Source organism: Poecilia mexicana, unplaced genomic scaffold, assembly GCF_051168715.1.
Source record: "Poecilia mexicana isolate PSO_F unplaced genomic scaffold, ASM5116871v1 scaffold_20, whole genome shotgun sequence".
In the NCBI taxonomy this organism is placed as follows: Eukaryota; Metazoa; Chordata; class Actinopteri; order Cyprinodontiformes; family Poeciliidae; genus Poecilia; species Poecilia mexicana.
This window is the reverse complement of record NW_028263389.1, coordinates 16,259,413-16,278,228: the sequence shown is the minus strand read 5'-3', so window position 1 is coordinate 16,278,228 and position 18,816 is coordinate 16,259,413. Positions and strand designations below refer to the sequence as shown.

Here is an 18,816-nt window from a genome sequence, read left to right as displayed (position 1 = left end):
TTGATTTTATTGATTAATTTAAATTTTGGTTTTTGTAGGTTTAATTTTTGGATTGTTTTTACAGCAATTAACTCTTTGGGTGACATCAGCGCACCGAAGAATGTTTTGCAGTTTCTATTTATTTACACTTTGAATGCAGGTAACTATGACTGAATATTAGGGACAAGATTTTGCAGTTTATTAAAGGATAAAGTCATATGACAAAAGCAAAATAATACCAGAATAAAGTATTAATATTACCAGAATAAAGTCATATTATCAGGAGAATAGAGTAGTAATTTTATGATAACTGCAACACAAAAAAATAACAAAAACAGTCATTAAAATCACTTTTTTCTAGTGAAATTACACAATTCGCTCTGTAAATATTCTGACAATATTCTTGTAATTAAACCAAAAGTCTTGTAGCCTGGCTCTAATAATTTGTCGTACAAATTACAAAAGGGATGATTGGGATAAAAGCCACTTTTTGAAAATTTCTAATTTATTTTTTGGAAAAGAAAGAGAGAAAAACGATTGAAATCATAAATCGGATCTGGTATGAAAAAAAATCAGATTTTTTACTTTTCGGTCAAATTGTTCTGGCCTTTATGAGACCACATGCTGTGTGACCTTCCTGTTTGTGCGTTAAAGTCGCAGTGTGTGCCGACCTCGACCAGGTGGTTGTCCGGACCGTACAGCTCTTTGTCCAGCTCGATCACCAAGCTCTTAAAAAAGGAAGAAAACTTCTTCTTCTGCTTCCCCGGCTGCAGAACAGACAAACAAAAACAGTCATTTCATGTCGAGGATCTCATCAATTCTCCCATCGCATCATTACTTCAGACAAACCACAAAGAGGGAAAGTAACACGGTAATCGTTCTCATGGTTCACTTCCTTCGAGATTCACTGAAAATATTTGTGGGTTTTGAAAGCTTTCCCCTGTTATGAATGTCAGATCTTATGGCACAAAACAAATCATTTTGCCTTTTCTCACCATTTAGTCATGTTATTCTCTCTGCCAACACATTACAGTACATCAATAAAGAAAGTGACTGAAAGCCCAGGAGAGCTCTGGGTTTAATTACAAGCCTTAATAAAGAGTACGCATCCATTTAACTTGCAAAATAAAAACACAACTTTCAAACAGGGCTGGGCAATAAATAGACGTTACTGATTAAATCAAATTTTTGTTTTTAAAGATTAAATAAAATAAAAAAAAATCTGCATCTTTTTATTCACCGGTGCTAAAGGCGACCATCTTGTTTTACAGTTTTTTCTCATAACTACACAAAAATTTGTTTAGCCAATACAACTCACAGGAGGTATGATTGAAAATATCTTATGTCATTTGTAATTTATTTTTTAGAAAATAAGGTGAGATAAATTGAAATTAAAATTTGTTCCAGTATGAAAAAAATGGGGGATTTTATTTTTAAGCTTCATCGCCCAGCTCTACTTTCAACCTGCCAATATTCTGTAGAAAAAAATCTTAATATGCAAATAATAATTAACTATAAACAGCAAAACAGTTTGGGAGCATAAAACAAAACTTACATCATCCAGCAGCTTTCCCTCTACCCTCAGCTCCCATGATGCAATGCTGCCATCCGAGTCATCAGCGTCAGGTCGAGCTGGGTTGAACGTGTTGGAAATATAGAGTCTTAGTTTACGCTTTTGCTGCTGACACAAGGGCAAAATCAGGAGCTCAGTTTAGTATGGAATAATAATCACAAATAAAAATGGAGGTGCTGTATAAATGGCTGAAAAACACTAAAAAGTTTTTTAAAAAAGGGTTATTTTTATTTACCTTCATTGGTCTCTTCAGAGCTTCCTGGATGTCGACGCGTTTACGCATAATGGTTTGGTCCAGTTTGCGCTCGAAAGCCAGTAGATCCATGTAGGCCTGAGATTCAGGTACCAGTTCCCGGATCTGCTCAGGAGGAAGAGAACGCCGTGTTATGAAATTTGAATAAAATAACCTTCACTCACTTAATTATAAAGTAAAAAAATTCTTCAAATGTGTAATTATTGTGAAAATTATTAAGAAGACAAGCTGCCTTTTTGGGGTTCAATTCAAATTTAAAAATACTTCATTGATCCCAAAGAGAAATTAAATACATGATGGTTACCAGATCAAACAAAATCCATTAAATAATGCTAAAAAAATATTTTATTCCTCTTTATTACTAAAGAAGAGCAGAATGAGATGCAAGCTAAACTAGCTAAGAACTAAAAAAGGCCTATGTTGGTAAAATCAAATATAAACCTAATCCAGTTTGTATTTTCTTTATTTTTTATGCTGTAGCATCTTATTGTTCTTGATTTTATGTTGTTTTTGGGCTGAAAACTTGTCAAATCTGGCAACCATGATGTTAGTTTGGATAACTTTTTTCCCTTGATAAATAAAACCATTAATAAAAAAATCTGCTTTTTGAATTTATTTAGGTGATGTTATTATCATGGCATATATATATTTTTCTCAACATTCATTTCATTAGAGGCAGATTTTTTGGGAGTTGGGCAGGTTTTATCTTGTTTTTATGTTGGAAGCTCTCAGATCTGGCAACCTTGACGTTTGTTTGGATAGCTTTTTTCCTTCATAAATGAAATACTTAATAAAAAACACCTTTTTGTATTTACTTGGGTTATCTTTGTTTGATATGCTGATTTATTTGATGATCTCAAACACCAACAAAACAGAAGAAACATATAAGCAGTCAGATACCTTTTCACTCTGGGTATAAATGGGATTCCTTGCAGTAGTGATATGAACTGAAGGTGAATAAAATACTCGACTAACTTAGAGCCACAGCTCTAGCTGTCGTTAATGGGTCGCTCCGCAGCGTCCAGCAGGGGATCAGAATGAGATGCAGACAAATAGCCAGAACTCAAGCGTTACCATACTGATGAAAGTCGTCCCAGCATCACGGGCTGCTGCTGCTCGCCGAACTGTGCGCACACACTCCTCCAGCTCCCTGTCCTCCCTCCCTGCTGCTGCTACTTTCATGTTTTCCTGCCTTCATTGTTCCCTCTCATTCCTTCTCTATCTGCCTGGGCTGAGACGGCGAGCTGGTGGAGGAGTCTGGCAGACATTCCCCAGGCCTGACTCATTGTCAGTGCCGCCCCATGCCATGCCACGCTAGCTGTTATCTCTGTCTGGGTGATGTCAGAGGGGGTAAGGCTGGAGTCCAGCTGCAGCTTCAGCGGACAGGACTTACAAATCTGCACCTCCAACGGTCCACTCTCACCTGTGGGAACATGAGTCATCTGCTGCCTCTTTCACTTTTTCATGTGTTTGCATCTAAGCCTGACAATTACAGAGTAAATCAACGAGCAGCCATTCAAATAACAGGATAAAACCCATGAAGAAAACTTCTCATCACTCCGCCCGTCCTCTCCATTCCCATTTTGGGAAATAACAAATAATGATCCAGCCGTCTGCGCCTTCCAAGAATCCCATGGCATCAAAAAGCGATAAGGGTTTTTTTCTTCTTCTTTGCACAGAGGAGATAAAAAAGACAGACAGAAAAAAACAACAGAACAACAAAGGTAAATATATGCAGCCTCACCCTTTGCGGAAGAATCTTGTCTGCCATTTTCCTTCTCTTAGCACTAGAGACAGGGAGAGAAAGACAGAGAGAAAGAGGAAAAAGAGAGCATGTTACTATGGTGACTGATAGCGTAGCACCCAGGCCATCTGCTAAAATGCTGGGCCATATCCAGCACCCCAGCATCCCAGCTGTGTGTGTGTGTGTGTGTGCGTGTGTGTGTGTGTGTGTGTGTGTGTGTGTGTGGTCTTGTGTTTGTGTGCTCACTGAAAATGCAGCCGTCCACCTGGGGAGCGAGAGTCTCTAACAGCCCAGAAAGTGTCACATCACACATCTCTCACCTGAAACGTTTCACCGCAACTCACACAGACAGATGCACAAACACACTGCAGAATCAGCGACGGGATGTGTGTTCGAAAGAAGCTTTTCAGGAATGCAGAGTCTCTGCTGTGTGCATGTGTGCTCATTGATTCATGATTTTTTTTTTTTTAACCTACTAAGGAAGACAAAAAACTGATGCTTGTAAGATAAAAAAAAATCACACTACAGTTTCCTTTGCTTGCTAAATTAAACATCTGTGGGCACCTTGATATATGCAGCGCGGCTCATGCAAGTCGTCTGTGTCTGCAAAAAGACAGCGTCTAAAAACAACTAGCTAGTGCTACACTGCAAAAAACAACAAATTAGAATAACTCATCTCAAGATGATCTAAACTTATCGTTCTCATTGCAGACATAACCTTTCTTTCAGCATGCTGCATCCTACGTACAGTGCCTCATAAAAATACCCGGAGCCTTTGACCTTTTGCAATTTCTGTCAACTTCAATGTTTCCTATTCAGACAGAAATTAGTGCATAACTCTGAAGTGGAGGGAAAATCTTGTGTGTTTTTCAGAAATCTGACCTTGTTAAATAAAAACTAATACAACCTATTGTAAAGGAAAATAGTCCATCTCTTTTTAATGTAAACTCAGCTGTTCTATGAAGGTTTGCTACAGATATTAGATAATAAGCATGAGAACCAGCACAGATCCAGGTAGAAGGTTCTGGAGAAGTTCAAACCAGGCTTCGGTTAGAATAAAACAAGCTTGAACAATTATCTGAAAATGGAACAAGTTCGGCAAAAGTGGCCGTCCATCTAAACCAAGAGTCTGCAAGACGCATGTGACTCTTTGAATCTTCCACGATGGCTCCTAATAGTTTTACCTAGAAAATAAAACAGAATGGGGTAATGTTCTTAAGTATGGTTCTAATAACAAGTACAGGTTTTTTATTTGGTTTTTACTATTTTGACATTGAATTTCTACAACAGAAGACAGAAGAAAATGTATTTATCCTCTTTTTTTCATCTTTTTTAACACATACTTACATTTTTCTTCATCTAAAAACCTAAAAATTGAAATAAAACTGATTCTTTAAAGTTTATCTATTATGCAAAATTCACTTTTTGCATGTTTTATGGTTCCATTTGAGTCTTTACTGCATCTAAAAACCACCTAGCTGTTTTTAATGTGCTTTTCTATCTAGAAACTGAGTGGCTTCAAAAACCTCAATATTGATGAGACACAATCAACGGGTACTGCGACGTTACCTAGCAACCCCAGCGAAGTCCAGCCTATCACCTAGCAACCAAAGCAGAACTCCAGTACATTTAATCAGCTGGTTTTACCGCTGTACAATGGCCGCTGGAAAAAACAAGTGTTTTGTTGTTGATTAGCCATTCAGAAACAACTTGCTTCATTCTTGTTGGTTGTGCAGGAGGATCTACTAATGCTTTTCAAAGAAGTACTGTTGTATAATTGCACATCTGTTTGCAGCTGTTTTCACATACAAGTGTAAACTTTGAGTTGGGAGGCGTGGCCAGTAGCAGCTTATTTCGATTTAAAGTGTCAGAGGCCCTAAAACATCTCATTCTGAAAGAAGCTCAATGTAATGCAACATTTGTGGCTTTAAAGGTATCAGATCACAGATCTGATAAGTCAGACAATCAGGAAAATATTCAAGAGGCTCTTCTAATACACAACCAACATTTGGAAGCATGGTGGTGGCAGCATCATGCTTTGGACAAGAAGGATGGAGCTAAAAACGGGGCAATCCTTGAGGAAAACCTGGTAGAGGCTGTGAAAGTGTTGAGACTTGAGGTTCATCCTCCAGCAGGACTGCAGCCAGTGGAATGGTTTTTATTAAAAATATATTTACATTTTTACTACAGAGATCTAAATGTAGCTGTAAATATATGGCAAGACTTGAAGGTTGACAGATATGATCTCCAGATGTCCAAAGGCAGATTAATATCCCAAATCGCTTGCAGCTGTATGTAACTGAATTTATGATGTATTCTCTCAAAGAGGTTTTATACATCATTCCACACTTTTCAGATTTGTAAAAGAAAAAATCTTGAAAAACTTGCATCACTTTGTAATTATGCACTAATTTGTGTTGGTCTATCTGGATAAAACCCAAATATGTAAGAAGGTTTGAGAATGTAACATGATATAATGAAAAACAAAATGTTCCAGGTGGTTGAATATTTTGGAAGCTGCTGCATAAAATCCAACCTGCAGTGATGGCAAAAGCAAATTAAATCTTGAATTTTTAAGTTTAAAGCATGACGGCACAACAATATCATGATGTTGAATTAGCAAATCTACCGTTTGCCTTCAATAAGCAATAATGTATAAAATATTACACCATATCATGATTTACTTAAGAGTTAATATCCAAATATGTAGAAGCAGTGAGTAATAAACCTACAGAGGAACAAACCTGACCTGATTAAAAGCAGCTCATAGGAACTGCTGATTATATGCAATAAAGATATTGAGAAACATCAACAACAACTTGTTACCTGGCTTTTATAAATGTCAAATTTAGAAAAAGAAAAAAAGGCTGAACTTTTGTTTGGTCATTGTTGCTAAATTTGATTTTACAAACTATTTTCCAAAAATTAATTGTAGTTCTTTATGCAGTCCTGCACAAAGAACGCAAAAAAAAAAAGTCTCCTTTCTTCAGCAGCCTGCAGGAGATCAACACATCACTGACAGCACAGGCTTGAAAGAGATGGAAAATGTCAAATAAATGCATTTATTTTATATAGTGCATTTGTGCCCCGCTCTTAACGTTACCCTGGGCAACCGCCCATATCAATAACCAGCAATATGTAATAGATCAACTATTGATTTTAAAAGTTTTAGAACACATTCAATTTACTTTAAAAAGATCTTTAATAATATATATTGAGACCTAACCTATTTGTGAGCAAGCTTTATTGTTAAAAGTTTTATGAAACCATTTAATTCTACTTTTAATTTGACATTGGCTGCTTTTCTAATTTGTCTAATTTTGTTCCCACATATTTCTGTTCCTCGCCATATTGATCAGGGACTCGAACTTTACGCCAAGTAAGATTCAATGTAGTAGAAGTAAGAAATACTGCCACCTGCAGGTGGAAGTAAACACTCTCAATCATTTTTGAGGAAAATTTCCTACAAGCTCACGATTGATTATGTATTAGTGCAAAAAATCTTTTGATTTTGTGTGAATTTCCATGGATTTTCAAGAAACTGGAGGGACTGACTACACAACGTACCACACCAAAAACTTACTAAGTATGACATATTGCATACCGTTTACAATGATGGCGTATTACAACCATTGTAGTTTGGAGAAATTTTTTTATTTTTTTGTTGAAAATTTCTGCCAAAAAACTCAGAAATTAATCACAGAAACTTTCTAGGAAAAAACAAGGAAAGTTTGAAAAGTAAAAAAACTGCTAAAAAAAACCCTAAAATTTTGAGAAAAAACTGAGTTTCAAAAGTCCTTTTTTTTTTTTTTTTGCTTTTCAAACTTAGAAATTTCTAATTTTTTTCACACTAATTTCTGATATTAATCTAAAAATAAATAAAAAAATTTAGCAAATTTGCAACTTGGAACTCAGGTGTTTTTTTAAGGGTTTTTTCTCAAAAATGTCAGAGATTAATTTAAACATTTTTTTTTCTAGCAAATTTTCGACCCTGAAATTTTCTTGTTTTTCTAGAAAATTTCTGAGAGTCTTTGGCATAAATTTACTCATCCTTTGTTCTATTTAGAGCGGCTCTAATACGCCATTACTCTTACACAGCGCCAACATTTTCTTTTTTTCTTGCAGTGCAGAATTTGTTTTATTTCTTGTCAGAGAGCACTGCAGCACTTTGTGAAGCAGTAGTTCTATCAGCATGCCAAATACTGCAACAAACCCACTGCAGGGAGGATTAAATCATCCACAGGGGAATAAAAAAGAAAACACAAACAATTTGCTAGTTTACACTGTCTGAAAAATACTTTGCAATAGGAGTCTGGTCCCCTTCATGCCATGCTCCAGGCCAAAGCATGCACTACTTCAGTCCAGAGAGGGGTCCCCTCTCAACTTGCATACGTTTGGCCAGACTAGTTCATTCAGGGGGGTTGCTGGGCTCAGGTAAGAGGCTAAAAAAGGCCAGAGTCATCAAAAGAAAGACAAGGGGCATGCAGCAGCAGAATAAACTCCTACTTTGATCCAAGCGTGGGATCTGATTGGGGCTCTCTCATGTCCATCTGCCTCGCCGGCATCTCGCTGGCTCCGGGAAATCCAACTGGCTTCCTATGAATTGGTGAGGATTCGAAGGTTGTCCGATTAGTGTTATGGCGAGAAACATATTTACTCAGAGCGGGGAAACACCTGTCGGCTCCTTTTTTTTTTCTTTCTATCTTTAACATAAGTGTGTGTTGGACGTGTGTGAAGTTCAAGGGTCTGTTAGTAGGTGCAAACTCTACGACTGGGACAAGGCCAGGCTGTGATGGGAGAGGAACTGTGTCCATGCTCGTGCAGCAGAGGAGGACCTGGGAGGCTTCTTGCTCATCCGAGGGACACGCTCATTCAACAGAGTTTCTCAGAGAACCAAAACAATCATGCTTCACACACAGAGACAGACAATACACTGATATGAGATCACAGGGTGGAGGGCGAACTTGAGCGGAAATCTTCCCTCTGGTTCAGCTCATATCTTGTTGTGATGAACATGTGGTGCAGATGAGCACATCATGCATACTTTAACAGAAAGAGGAACCAACAGCTGTGGAAAAATATAAACGCTTCCGTTTAACTCGGTGCTTTGTGCAAACATGAATGACTGGTTTGAAATTGCATCATCTAAATGAAGAACATTAAGGTAAAAACACAACATTTCTTGGACTTAAATATAGTTGAAATATGTCCTGAAGTTACATTTTCATGGAGAAATGCATCCAGCGTCCTTATTCAATATACAACTGAAACGATTAATCGTAATTAATCGATTATTGAAATCATCGTTAACTAATTTAGTAATCAATTAATTATCAACTGGAATATAAAGACTCAAATAAAGACCATTTGCTAAAAGAACAAAACACTCAAAGCAGCAATAGAGCAAAGACCGTAAAAATGTTATGTACCGATTTTCTCAAATTCTAAGCGCCTATTGCTTTCCAATTATTAATCAGTTAATCAAAAAAATTATCAGGTTAGCCCTACTCTGTACTTTGCAGATATTTTCTCTAGCACATTATCCTTGAGAACAAAATGTTCAATTTAGGGTTACAACTAATGATTCACTGAGTAGTTGAGTAATTTATCAATCATCATAACGATTAATTGATTAATCAGGTAAAAAAACTTTGGTACATTCTGCAGATATAACTATGCCACCTTTTTAAAATTTAAATGCTAAATGTACATATTTTGTACAGTTTTGACTTCCTGCTGAGTATGCTATTCTTTCAGCAAAGTTTTTTGTCTGTATACTCTGCTAACAATTAATCAATTGTGAAATTAGTTGGTGATTATTTCAATAATCAATTAATCACAATTAATATGATTAATCGTTTCACCATAGTTCAGTTGCTACAGCATATGTGCACCCATTAAGAATTAATTTGTGTTATTCACGTCATCTGTCAGTGATGATAATCTTTGTATTGATTGTGGCCAAAATAATGATCAGTAATGCTCTCATGTTTAATGGAGAAAAGTTTGACAAAGGCTGAGTTGTTTTGCCAAAGGGACAAGACGTTTATTTGGAGTTAAGGTGAGGCTCTGAAAGCTAATAACGCTGTAAACCACAGAGACAGAAAATCAATTTAAGGTAAACCCGTTCAATTTAAATCAAAGCACCAAATTTCCAGACAAGTATTTACACAACAAAGCCAGCCGGGGTAAAAAATAAAAATGCTTCCATCAGCAGCAACTTCGGTTATAGCTCAGACCCAGAGGGCTCAGTGACATTGCAAACACAGGTGGTCCGCCCTCAGCTGGCAGCAGCGGAGGTGGAGCGCCAACCTGTTTGCCAGCAGAAGAACGCTGTCTAAGAGACAAACGACACAAAGACACCTGGACGGGTCACATTGGCGCATTGATCAGACGCTCGGCAGCCAGACATTCTGCTCTGGGGGTTCAGTAACATTTCCTCTAAAATGTTCGACAAGCCTGCTTAATTGTGAGTGGATCAATCGAGCTGCAGATAGTGAGAGAATGAAACGGAGAGGTGTGTGTATCGATTGTCTTTCTAATGACCACACCTGACACACTGCTGTGTGCAGATGCAGAGAGCTTTGTGTGGACCGCCTCAATGTGAAGGAAAAGTGGGATCCAAAGAAGAAAAAATCCTTTTTGAGACATAAAGTTCAATCGCTCGTGCACAGCAGGACACAGAAGAACAAAGCAGTGAGCAAGAAAACAGAGGCAAGATAATAATAAGAAGAGGGAGAGAGCCGATGAGCGAGTGCGAGAAGTGGAAACAAAGACTGAAATGGATGCTGAGACGAGGCGGACAAAAACCCATGGTTTCACATCTCATCAAGTTGATTTTTATGCTCCGAGTTTTTACAAAAATCATGGCGTGAATAATTGCAAATACTAAAAATAAGCAGGGCTGCTTTTTAATTTCTCCATCATTCATGCTTTTCTTCCAGATGCAGACACTTTCTCCAGCAATCTGTGTTTTTATAACCACTCAAATATCAAAACTTTTAGGACACTACTTCTACTTTTTATAGTTTTTAAAATATTTAACTTTTTTTCACATGAAAATGGAGTAGAGATTAAAACACCTTTTGCTCTTTGAAAGCTAGATAATTTCTTTAAGACGAAGATTATTGAGCAAAGAAGGGTTCTTCATAAAATTAAAAAAAATAATGACAACATGGTGTCTTCAGTCAGATGCTTTTTCAGCAATACTGTAGTACAGACTGCTACAGGAGATCATTCCTTACAGCCATCAGCGTCTACAAGGACTCTGAAAAAAAGTTATAGTATGAATTGCAACAAGATTTAATTTCACTGTAGGAAAAATAAAGTACCATTTCACATGTTTGTGCACAATTCATATCAGATATTTCAATGCTTAAACTCAAATTTTTGGGAATCTTGGTTAGGCAAAGTGTCCTTAATGATGACTGTTACTAATTCTAGTCAGACTAATTACTGTGATCTGAGGCATTCAGGAAAAAAAAATTATTCATGCCAAACGTCATCGTTTGTGAAGTTTCAAAAGAAATCAGCGACTGCAATCAGTGGTTGCCAGGAGCTGCAACAGGGAACCAAAAAGTAAAACAGAAAGCGGAAACAGCAATTCACCAGGGATTTTCATGCTAAAAAGAGACAAAAAGTCAGGAGGAAGAACTTCAAAACAGCCAATAACATCAGAGGAAACTGTAAATAAATAATTATTATTACATTAATCAGATTTTTGTCATTTTTAAAGAGGTATAACTAAATATTAAAGCTACATTTTTGATCTTCCAGTAAATAATCAGTTTCCAGGAGGTTTCCTGATGGATTAATGTCACAAGATAATTCCTTCAGAATGAATTTCCAGTGAAACCATAGCTATTGTTGCCTTTAAAACCACACAGAAGCAGACAAAAGGTGATCCTGTATGCAAGCCATGCAGCTGGATTTAAATCTGCACTGATTTCAGACTCACTTCCTGGCGCGGTTCTGCACGGCCTGCTGCTGCTGCTGCTGCTGTTGCTGCTGCTGTTGCTGCTGCTGCTGGACCTGCTGGGACGGGGCAGGCCGCTTACGACTTGGCTCCATCACCGGGGAGGGCAGGCCAGGCCGCACTGCCGGACTCCCTCCATACGGGGGGCCAGGGGGCCCCATGGGGGCTCCTTGGTGGGGCATCCTCGCTCCAGATGGCATGCCAGGACGCTGAATGGGGGGGGATGCAAAACGAAGAGGTCAAACAAGTGATATTATCTTTAGTGTTTATAATTTATTAAAATAACATCAGCAATGTGTTGGGCTGGGCGAACCGGCTGACTGATATGCGTTTCATAGCAGTCGATATCAATAATTTTTTGTTTTTTTGTTTTAAATATCTAAAATTCAGCCTAACTGGTGGAGTGACCTTTCCTCTTTGTTTTATTCACTTCACGCTGCTGTGTGTTTTTTTAAACAGTTATGAGGCACAGTGGCAAAACCTTAAGCTGCTGCTGTGCAAGTTACTCAACAGGGTGTTGCTAGGTAACTACAGAATGAGTGAGTTGCTAGGCAACCAAAGAGTGAGTGAGTTAGTTAATTCCACCAACCAAGCTTAGCTGGCTGTGAGAGGCTGAACAGCGAAAAATTTTCCTTTGCCTACATCTCCCAGAATGCTTTGCGGTTCTGAGTCACAGTAAAATTATTGAAAATGTATCTATTGATATTGACCACGTGTCTATTACAATACATATTATTGACTTATTGTCCAGTCATACTAAAGAGTTACCAAATAACACTGCAAAAACATAAAATCTTAGAAAGTATTTTTGTCTAGTTTCTAGTGCAGATATTTCAGTCAGTACACATGAAATAAGACAAAACTGACTTATAGTAAGTAACTTTTCAGGAAAATATAGGAGCTTGTTTTCGTTCAATAATTCCTTAATATTGATGAAAAAGTTTCATTGACAGATTATTTCACTTAAAACATTATTTCCAGGCTATAAGAAAAATAATCTGCCAGTAGAACTAGTAATTTATTCTTGTGTCATTTCCTTGTTAGGTCAGTTATATTTAGTTTCTGCAGTCAGTTGGTTTGTTAACCGTTGTTTTTTTTGTCAAAGTCCATTTTGTTTCTCTGAACCCTTTTTATGAGATCCAGTTTTTTTGTAAATATATTATTTTGGATTTCAACTCAGCTCATCGTACTCTTAATAAAACACATTGACTTCTGTGGTTGCATTGTGGCAAAATTTGAGAAGTTAACGGGGTACAGATACTTTTGCAAGGTGCTTTTAAACCATATAATGTAACTGGGGTAATATGCAGTCAACTGAGTTCAACGACAGAGAAAAGAAAACAGCAGTGATTTGTCTTGTTTGTTTCTTTAGAGATAAAACAATACCAGAAACAAGAGGAACTGCACTGAGACCTTCGTTTTCGTCTCGATCTTTTGATCTCTCACAACACAAATACGGAACTAAAACTAATCTAAAATCGCTTTCAACCCTCCAAACATCTCCCTAATAATGCAAACAGTCTCCCACGTTGACTTCCTGACGGCGGGGGACAGCTGGGTCTCTCACCTGTTCCTGTCATTCTCATGGCAACAGCTGCCCCCCGCCTTGGTTTATTGTCTGAAACCAAAGCACTGTTTGCATGAAATAAAGCAAGTGTCTACCCAGAGCACAGACCTCCGACTGTTTCTGTTCAACTACAACAGATTGAGGCCGCAATGTCCAATCCTATCCAATTAAACTGTTTTTCACTCCAACTTGGAGCACGAGATAAACTGGGAGACCCATCTATGACAAAGGCTGAGAGACCTATCACGCGTTTTATATCAGTCGATATCGATAATTATTGATTAGCTTTTTGTTGTAAATATGTGAAATGTCACCAAACTGGTGACATAAACTTTTGGGTTTTATCCAATTTTCATTCCACGCCGTTTTATATTTTTAAGCAACTATAAGGCACAATGACGGAAGCTTAAACTGCTACTGCGCAAGTTAATCAACAGGTTGTTGCTCGGTAACCAAAGAATGAGTGAGTTAGTTGATGCCACCAACAAACCATTGCTAGTTGAGCAGCTAAAGAGTTTTCTCTGCCTACATCTCCCATAATGCTGTGCGGTTCTGGATCAAAATTCAGTGGATATTATATCAAATATAGTATTATTGATATTGATCATGTGTCTATCAGAATATATACTGTTATTGATTTATTGTCCAAGCCCTATTTATGGCTAAGCTTAACCTTCTGATTTTATGTCTCAGTACATCGTTCTTCCTTCATGATGCCATCTACTTTGTGAAGTGCACCAGTCCTTCCTGCAGCAAAACACACACGCACGCACGCACGCACGCACGCACGCACGCACGCACGCACGCACGCACGCACTCTATATTTCTTTAGATTTAATAATAGTCATTTTGTTTACAAAATTAAATTTTACTTTGCTTTGACTGCAGAACATACCTCCAAAAACAGAGTATTTGTTCCTCAGTTTATTTACAAAATGCAACTGAGATTTTTATTTCACTTTTAGCATAGTTTGACAACATCTTACCAGCTTTCATCAGTCTCTTCAAGGTCATTTTTCACACAATTCATACCAAAAAGATGTTGATCTCTGAGATAGTGTTTATACTTCAGGCAACTGAAAATTGGTCGATTTTCACACAAGAAAGCAGTGTAATTGACTTGATTAAAACTTGTAATCGAGTTAATTGCAGGATCTGTAATTAATCTCATTTTACAGAAAACAACTAATGGCAACAACATAGGAAACATTTTCAAAGCAAAACCCCTTTCTGCTGCTAAATAACTAACTATATATACATATAAGATCAACATTAAATATATTAATTGTTTTAAATTTCTTATTTAGCCATCAGATTGATGGCTAAAGTACTATTATACCCATTCAGCACAACATAGTCCATTGATTGGAGGACAGGAAAATGCTACTGCTTGGAACATGAATGAGATTAAGTACTGCCCAGTGAGAGACCAATTAGCAGTGGAAACATTTCCCTGAAAACACTGGACCATAAAATTGCGTACCGAACCACAGCGACCCGCTCAGTGGAAACATGTCCACTGAGAATCTGTGCAAAGAGTTATAAATTGATGATCTCAATCTGATCTGACTGAGCTTGAGATTGTTTTGCAAAGACAAAAACCTGGTATCCTTTTTCTTCCACTATTACATTAAATCCAAGAAAAACACACTGGAGTTGTAACATGAGAAAATACAGAAACGTTTGAGTGATGTGGATAGTTTGCAGGCAAACGCAAACATTATTTTAACTGATTAAAACTACCAAAACAAAAACTGAAACTGAGATAAAAACGGTAATTAATGGGAAAAAATGGAATTCACTGGAACTATATTGTGTGTTCATATAACTAACCAAAATATACTGAAACTATAGATACAGTATCCTTATTTTTTGTGCTTATGAGTATAGTTCTTAACCTTTCAAACTGATGTGAAATTTATTTATTTTTTCCCCCCCCACAAAAGCAGTTTATGTCAGTTGTCGGCAAATTACGGCACCCCATGCTCCTCCTGATGGCACTTGCGCTATTCCGCAAAATGGCGACGACAAAAGTCAGTTGGTTGTTCAAAAATAATATAATACATTTATTGAGTATTCAACATGGTATACATAATCACAATACAATGCAATACTTTGACCTTTTGAATTCTGCATCAAAAAAAGTGTGGAAAAAAATAAAATCTAAACTAAAACTAGACAATATTCAAGTAATAGCTAATAAAAACTAGCAAACACACTAAAAACTAATTAAAACTAACTGAATTAGACAAACAAAAAGTCACAACGAAATAAGACCCAAAACTGTCATAACCCTGGCACACACACGCATCCAAAGTGATCTTTAGACTCTCCACAAACACAGTGAAAACAAACAAAAACACTAAGAACCAACAGTGAGCAAACAAACAATATTACATGACTAAATCCATATAGGTGTTGGGAGAAAATTCGCCACTACAAACAGATTCTGAAGGCATAATGAAGGCGGAGACATAACGTGCTGCCATTGAAATGGACCAGGCTGAGATAACACGTGATAAGAAGTCCAAACAGACGTTCCCGTCACTCTGACTGGGAGTTGGGTCTGTAAGGGGGGAGGGGATGTGGCAACCGAGAGGCGTCTCCGGACTGGAGGGGATAAAACAGCATATGGCCAGACGTCCTCCTGCTCCAATGTTGTCACCTTTCTCAGTCTTTAGAGTCTACTCTCATGGATTAGACGATGAAACAGGGATCAGACGGGACCCAGCAGACAAGCGGTCATCAGGACAACCGCAGCCCAGCAGATATCAGATACAGAAATCCATAGCAGGATGATGTAAATTCACACAAACACACAATGAAGGCCCACTCTATAATGTGACCTGCTGAACTGACTCCAACACTCGCCCAGGGCTCCGCCAGCCGTCCAGCGATCGAATCTGCCATGTGGACGGCTATCTGAGAAGTGTGCTGGCATCTCAGAGAGGCTGGAGGGATTTAGAGGCCAAACTTAACCCACGCTGTCTGAAAGCACAACCCAACGAGCCTCTCAGTCAGCTACAGAAATTCACTACGTTTCGATTTTTACTCTGCCTCTTTAAAGAATTTCTTTCTTGCTTATGAGTTAAAGCTGCAGTATGTAACTTTTATATAAAAAAAAATAAAAATTTTTTTACTTAATTGTTGAAACTGTCACTATGTCCTGACAGTATGAGACAGATAATCTGTGAAAAATTGGAGCTTCTCTGAATTCATCCACTGCTAGCTCTGAATAACCAATCAGAACCAGGAGGCGGGTTTTAGTGCTGTCAATCACAATCCCAATCTTGCTACGCTGAAGCTAGCGTAGCATGTTGTCAATGCCCATACTAGTTAGTATGGCCACAGATGACATAGAAAAACGGTTCTCTCCAATATTTGCACATTTAGCAGTACGTTCACAAGGTTGATTGACAGCACCAAGACTCTCTACCTGGTTCCTATTGGTTATTTTTTAGTCTGGAGTGGTGCATTTCGTCAGAGAGTAATTGCAGAAAGTTTTGCTTTTCAAACTGCATTTTAGGCAATAAAATGGAATTAATTATTTGTTTATTTGCATCTATTAATGTATTTCTAAAGTTGTACATAACAGGTTTATGTAGTTAGATGTAAAATCTGCAGAATATGTTACATGTTTTTTTATACAATTAATTGTCGGAATTATCAATTACTAAAATAATTGTTATTTGCAGCCCAACATTTAATATAATCTTGTTGAATATTTTGGGTTTCTATATAAAAATATTACAAAAAAACTAAGTGCATTTTCCTTTAAGTAGATGCTGAAAAATACAATATAAATAAGTTAATTTTGTATCTCAATGCTCCCATTATTGGGAGGCGATTGCATCTTAAGCAACAATAATAACCGACTAGCTGTTAATTTTTTATTTATCACTTTGACAGCCACACACATCTAATGATGAATTATTAATTTGTGAAAATGTTCAATTAAATGTTTGTCACTTTCATGAAAGGATACTAAATAATGAACAATGCCTGCAGATTGATTTAGTATGTTTAAATTATTTATTTTTTCTTCTTAAGACGTTGACCTCTAATCATGTAAAACAACAGATAACAGGTTTGCTTGAAAAAATACTACTACTTAAATAAGCCTTTTAGCACCTAATTTTACCAAACACAAAATAAAATAAATAAACAAATAAAAATCAAAACAGGCCTTCAGATTCACTTTCTTTGAATTGCTCATTTGTCTCGTTCTATAATAATTTTGGTACAAATTGTGTTCTAAAACATAAAATTGTTATGTTGCCTTTATCCTGCCTTTCATGTTCCTTATGCTGGGCATTTAAAGAAATTGGCTTAACTTTTCAAACTCACCAATCTCAGTCGTTTTTTTCTTTAACTGTTAGTTTGGATTAAAAATTACTTTTGGGTTATTTGGGAAAAGTTCACCATCTCCTGAAATGTCTCTGCCAATTCTGTGATGAGGACACAAAATAAATCTCCCTCCAATTAAGGTCAGACAACAACCCATGAGCTGGACCGACTAGGAGAACAAATTTATAAAACAGGAACTTTAAATGTTATTTAAATCAATAAAATTCCCCAGTTACACAACTATGCAGGTGGTTTTATGAGTTGAGATGAGGTTTCTGGACTCATAACACATTTCACGAAGAAAAAAAATTCAACAGAAACTGCAAAATCCAACCACATATTTCACACTAAATGACAATTTCTCTGGTAAAAAGTAATTTCAGAGAAGTCTGATCATGGCAAGGTCTTTGGACTATTGTGGATAATTCAAGGCAACCAGCACATTGTGCTTGGAAAGTGAAGTGGATGTTGAATTTCTTTTATTTTACTTTGCAGACTAAATTCCTGTCACAAGGTTTGTGCATATGCTGATATGTCCTAACAAACTGATTGATTTGCATGGTTAAAACTCCTCCGTAGGTAGCTGAGAGCTACGATTCACATTCTTTTTAAGGATTGCAACAAAGAAAATTTAGTCTGAGAGAGTTTTGTAGAAAAATGTGCAGAATGTTTCAGACAACACAGCTACAGAGTTTCGGTTCATGTTTTGGCTTATCGGAGTTTCTCACAAAGAGCCCTGGAAGGATTTTTCTTACAACCTGGCCCTAGCTGACCTTCAAAGCCAGAGACAGCTGGGAGGTAAGCAAGATAATGAGAGAGGGAGAGGAGGAGGGCTCAGCCTACCCATCAGCCATTGAACCAAAGCTCAGTCAAATCCTGCTGGAGCTCCACAACCTGCAGGAGCTGAAACTATAGCTCTGATTGCTATATTTACAAACGCAAAAAAACATTTAAATCTGCGTTTTCTGCCTCAGAAAGCATTTCTTCTTTGCTCATTTCAGCCATGAAAGGAAATGAGACGTCATCGCTTGCCACAAGCTGGCAAACTGTCCCAAGTCCTGTCCCTTGGGATAAATATCCCTCCATTTTGGAGAACACACACCAAAAGGACCTCCTGCAACTTTTATAACAAGTCTTTTCCATCTTCAGATGTGGGGGGGAATAAAGAGAGGATGAAGGAGGAAGACGAAGGCATGAGAGAAACGTAAGCAGAGGGAAATATTTGGCTTTGAGCAGCCAGAGCCTCATCAAGGTTAATTGGTCTGTTGAGAGGACATGCTCATCTGGCTCATCAATCACCCAGGTCATTGTTTCCTAAAGTGTGTCTGCAAGCTTCAGTCCCCCAAAACCCTTTTAATGACTGCTTCTGTCAAAGACA

The 18,816-nt window shown here is 37.4% G+C and overlaps 1 protein-coding gene across 4 annotated transcripts in view; it reads right to left on the bottom strand.

The window, feature by feature from the left end:
• Positions 1–18,816, bottom strand: part of smarcd3b (SWI/SNF related BAF chromatin remodeling complex subunit D3b) — a 51,644-nt gene that overhangs the window by 12,523 nt on the left and 20,305 nt on the right. For 2 of the 4 annotated variants that reach the window (XM_088001168.1, XM_015007209.2), the window contains exons 2-6: positions 11,507–11,733; positions 3,550–3,592; positions 1,788–1,910; positions 1,535–1,660; positions 651–746 (exon numbers count right to left, since the gene is read on the bottom strand). In XM_088001168.1, coding sequence (XP_087857294.1) covers positions 651–746; positions 1,535–1,660; positions 1,788–1,910; positions 3,550–3,592; positions 11,507–11,733 — 615 coding nt within the window. Of the gene's footprint in view, positions 1–650; positions 747–1,534; positions 1,661–1,787; positions 1,911–3,549; positions 3,593–8,055; positions 8,146–11,506; positions 11,734–18,816 lie in introns of all 4 variants that reach the window. The other 2 variants (XM_015007205.2, XM_015007211.2) reach the window with 2 other exon arrangements.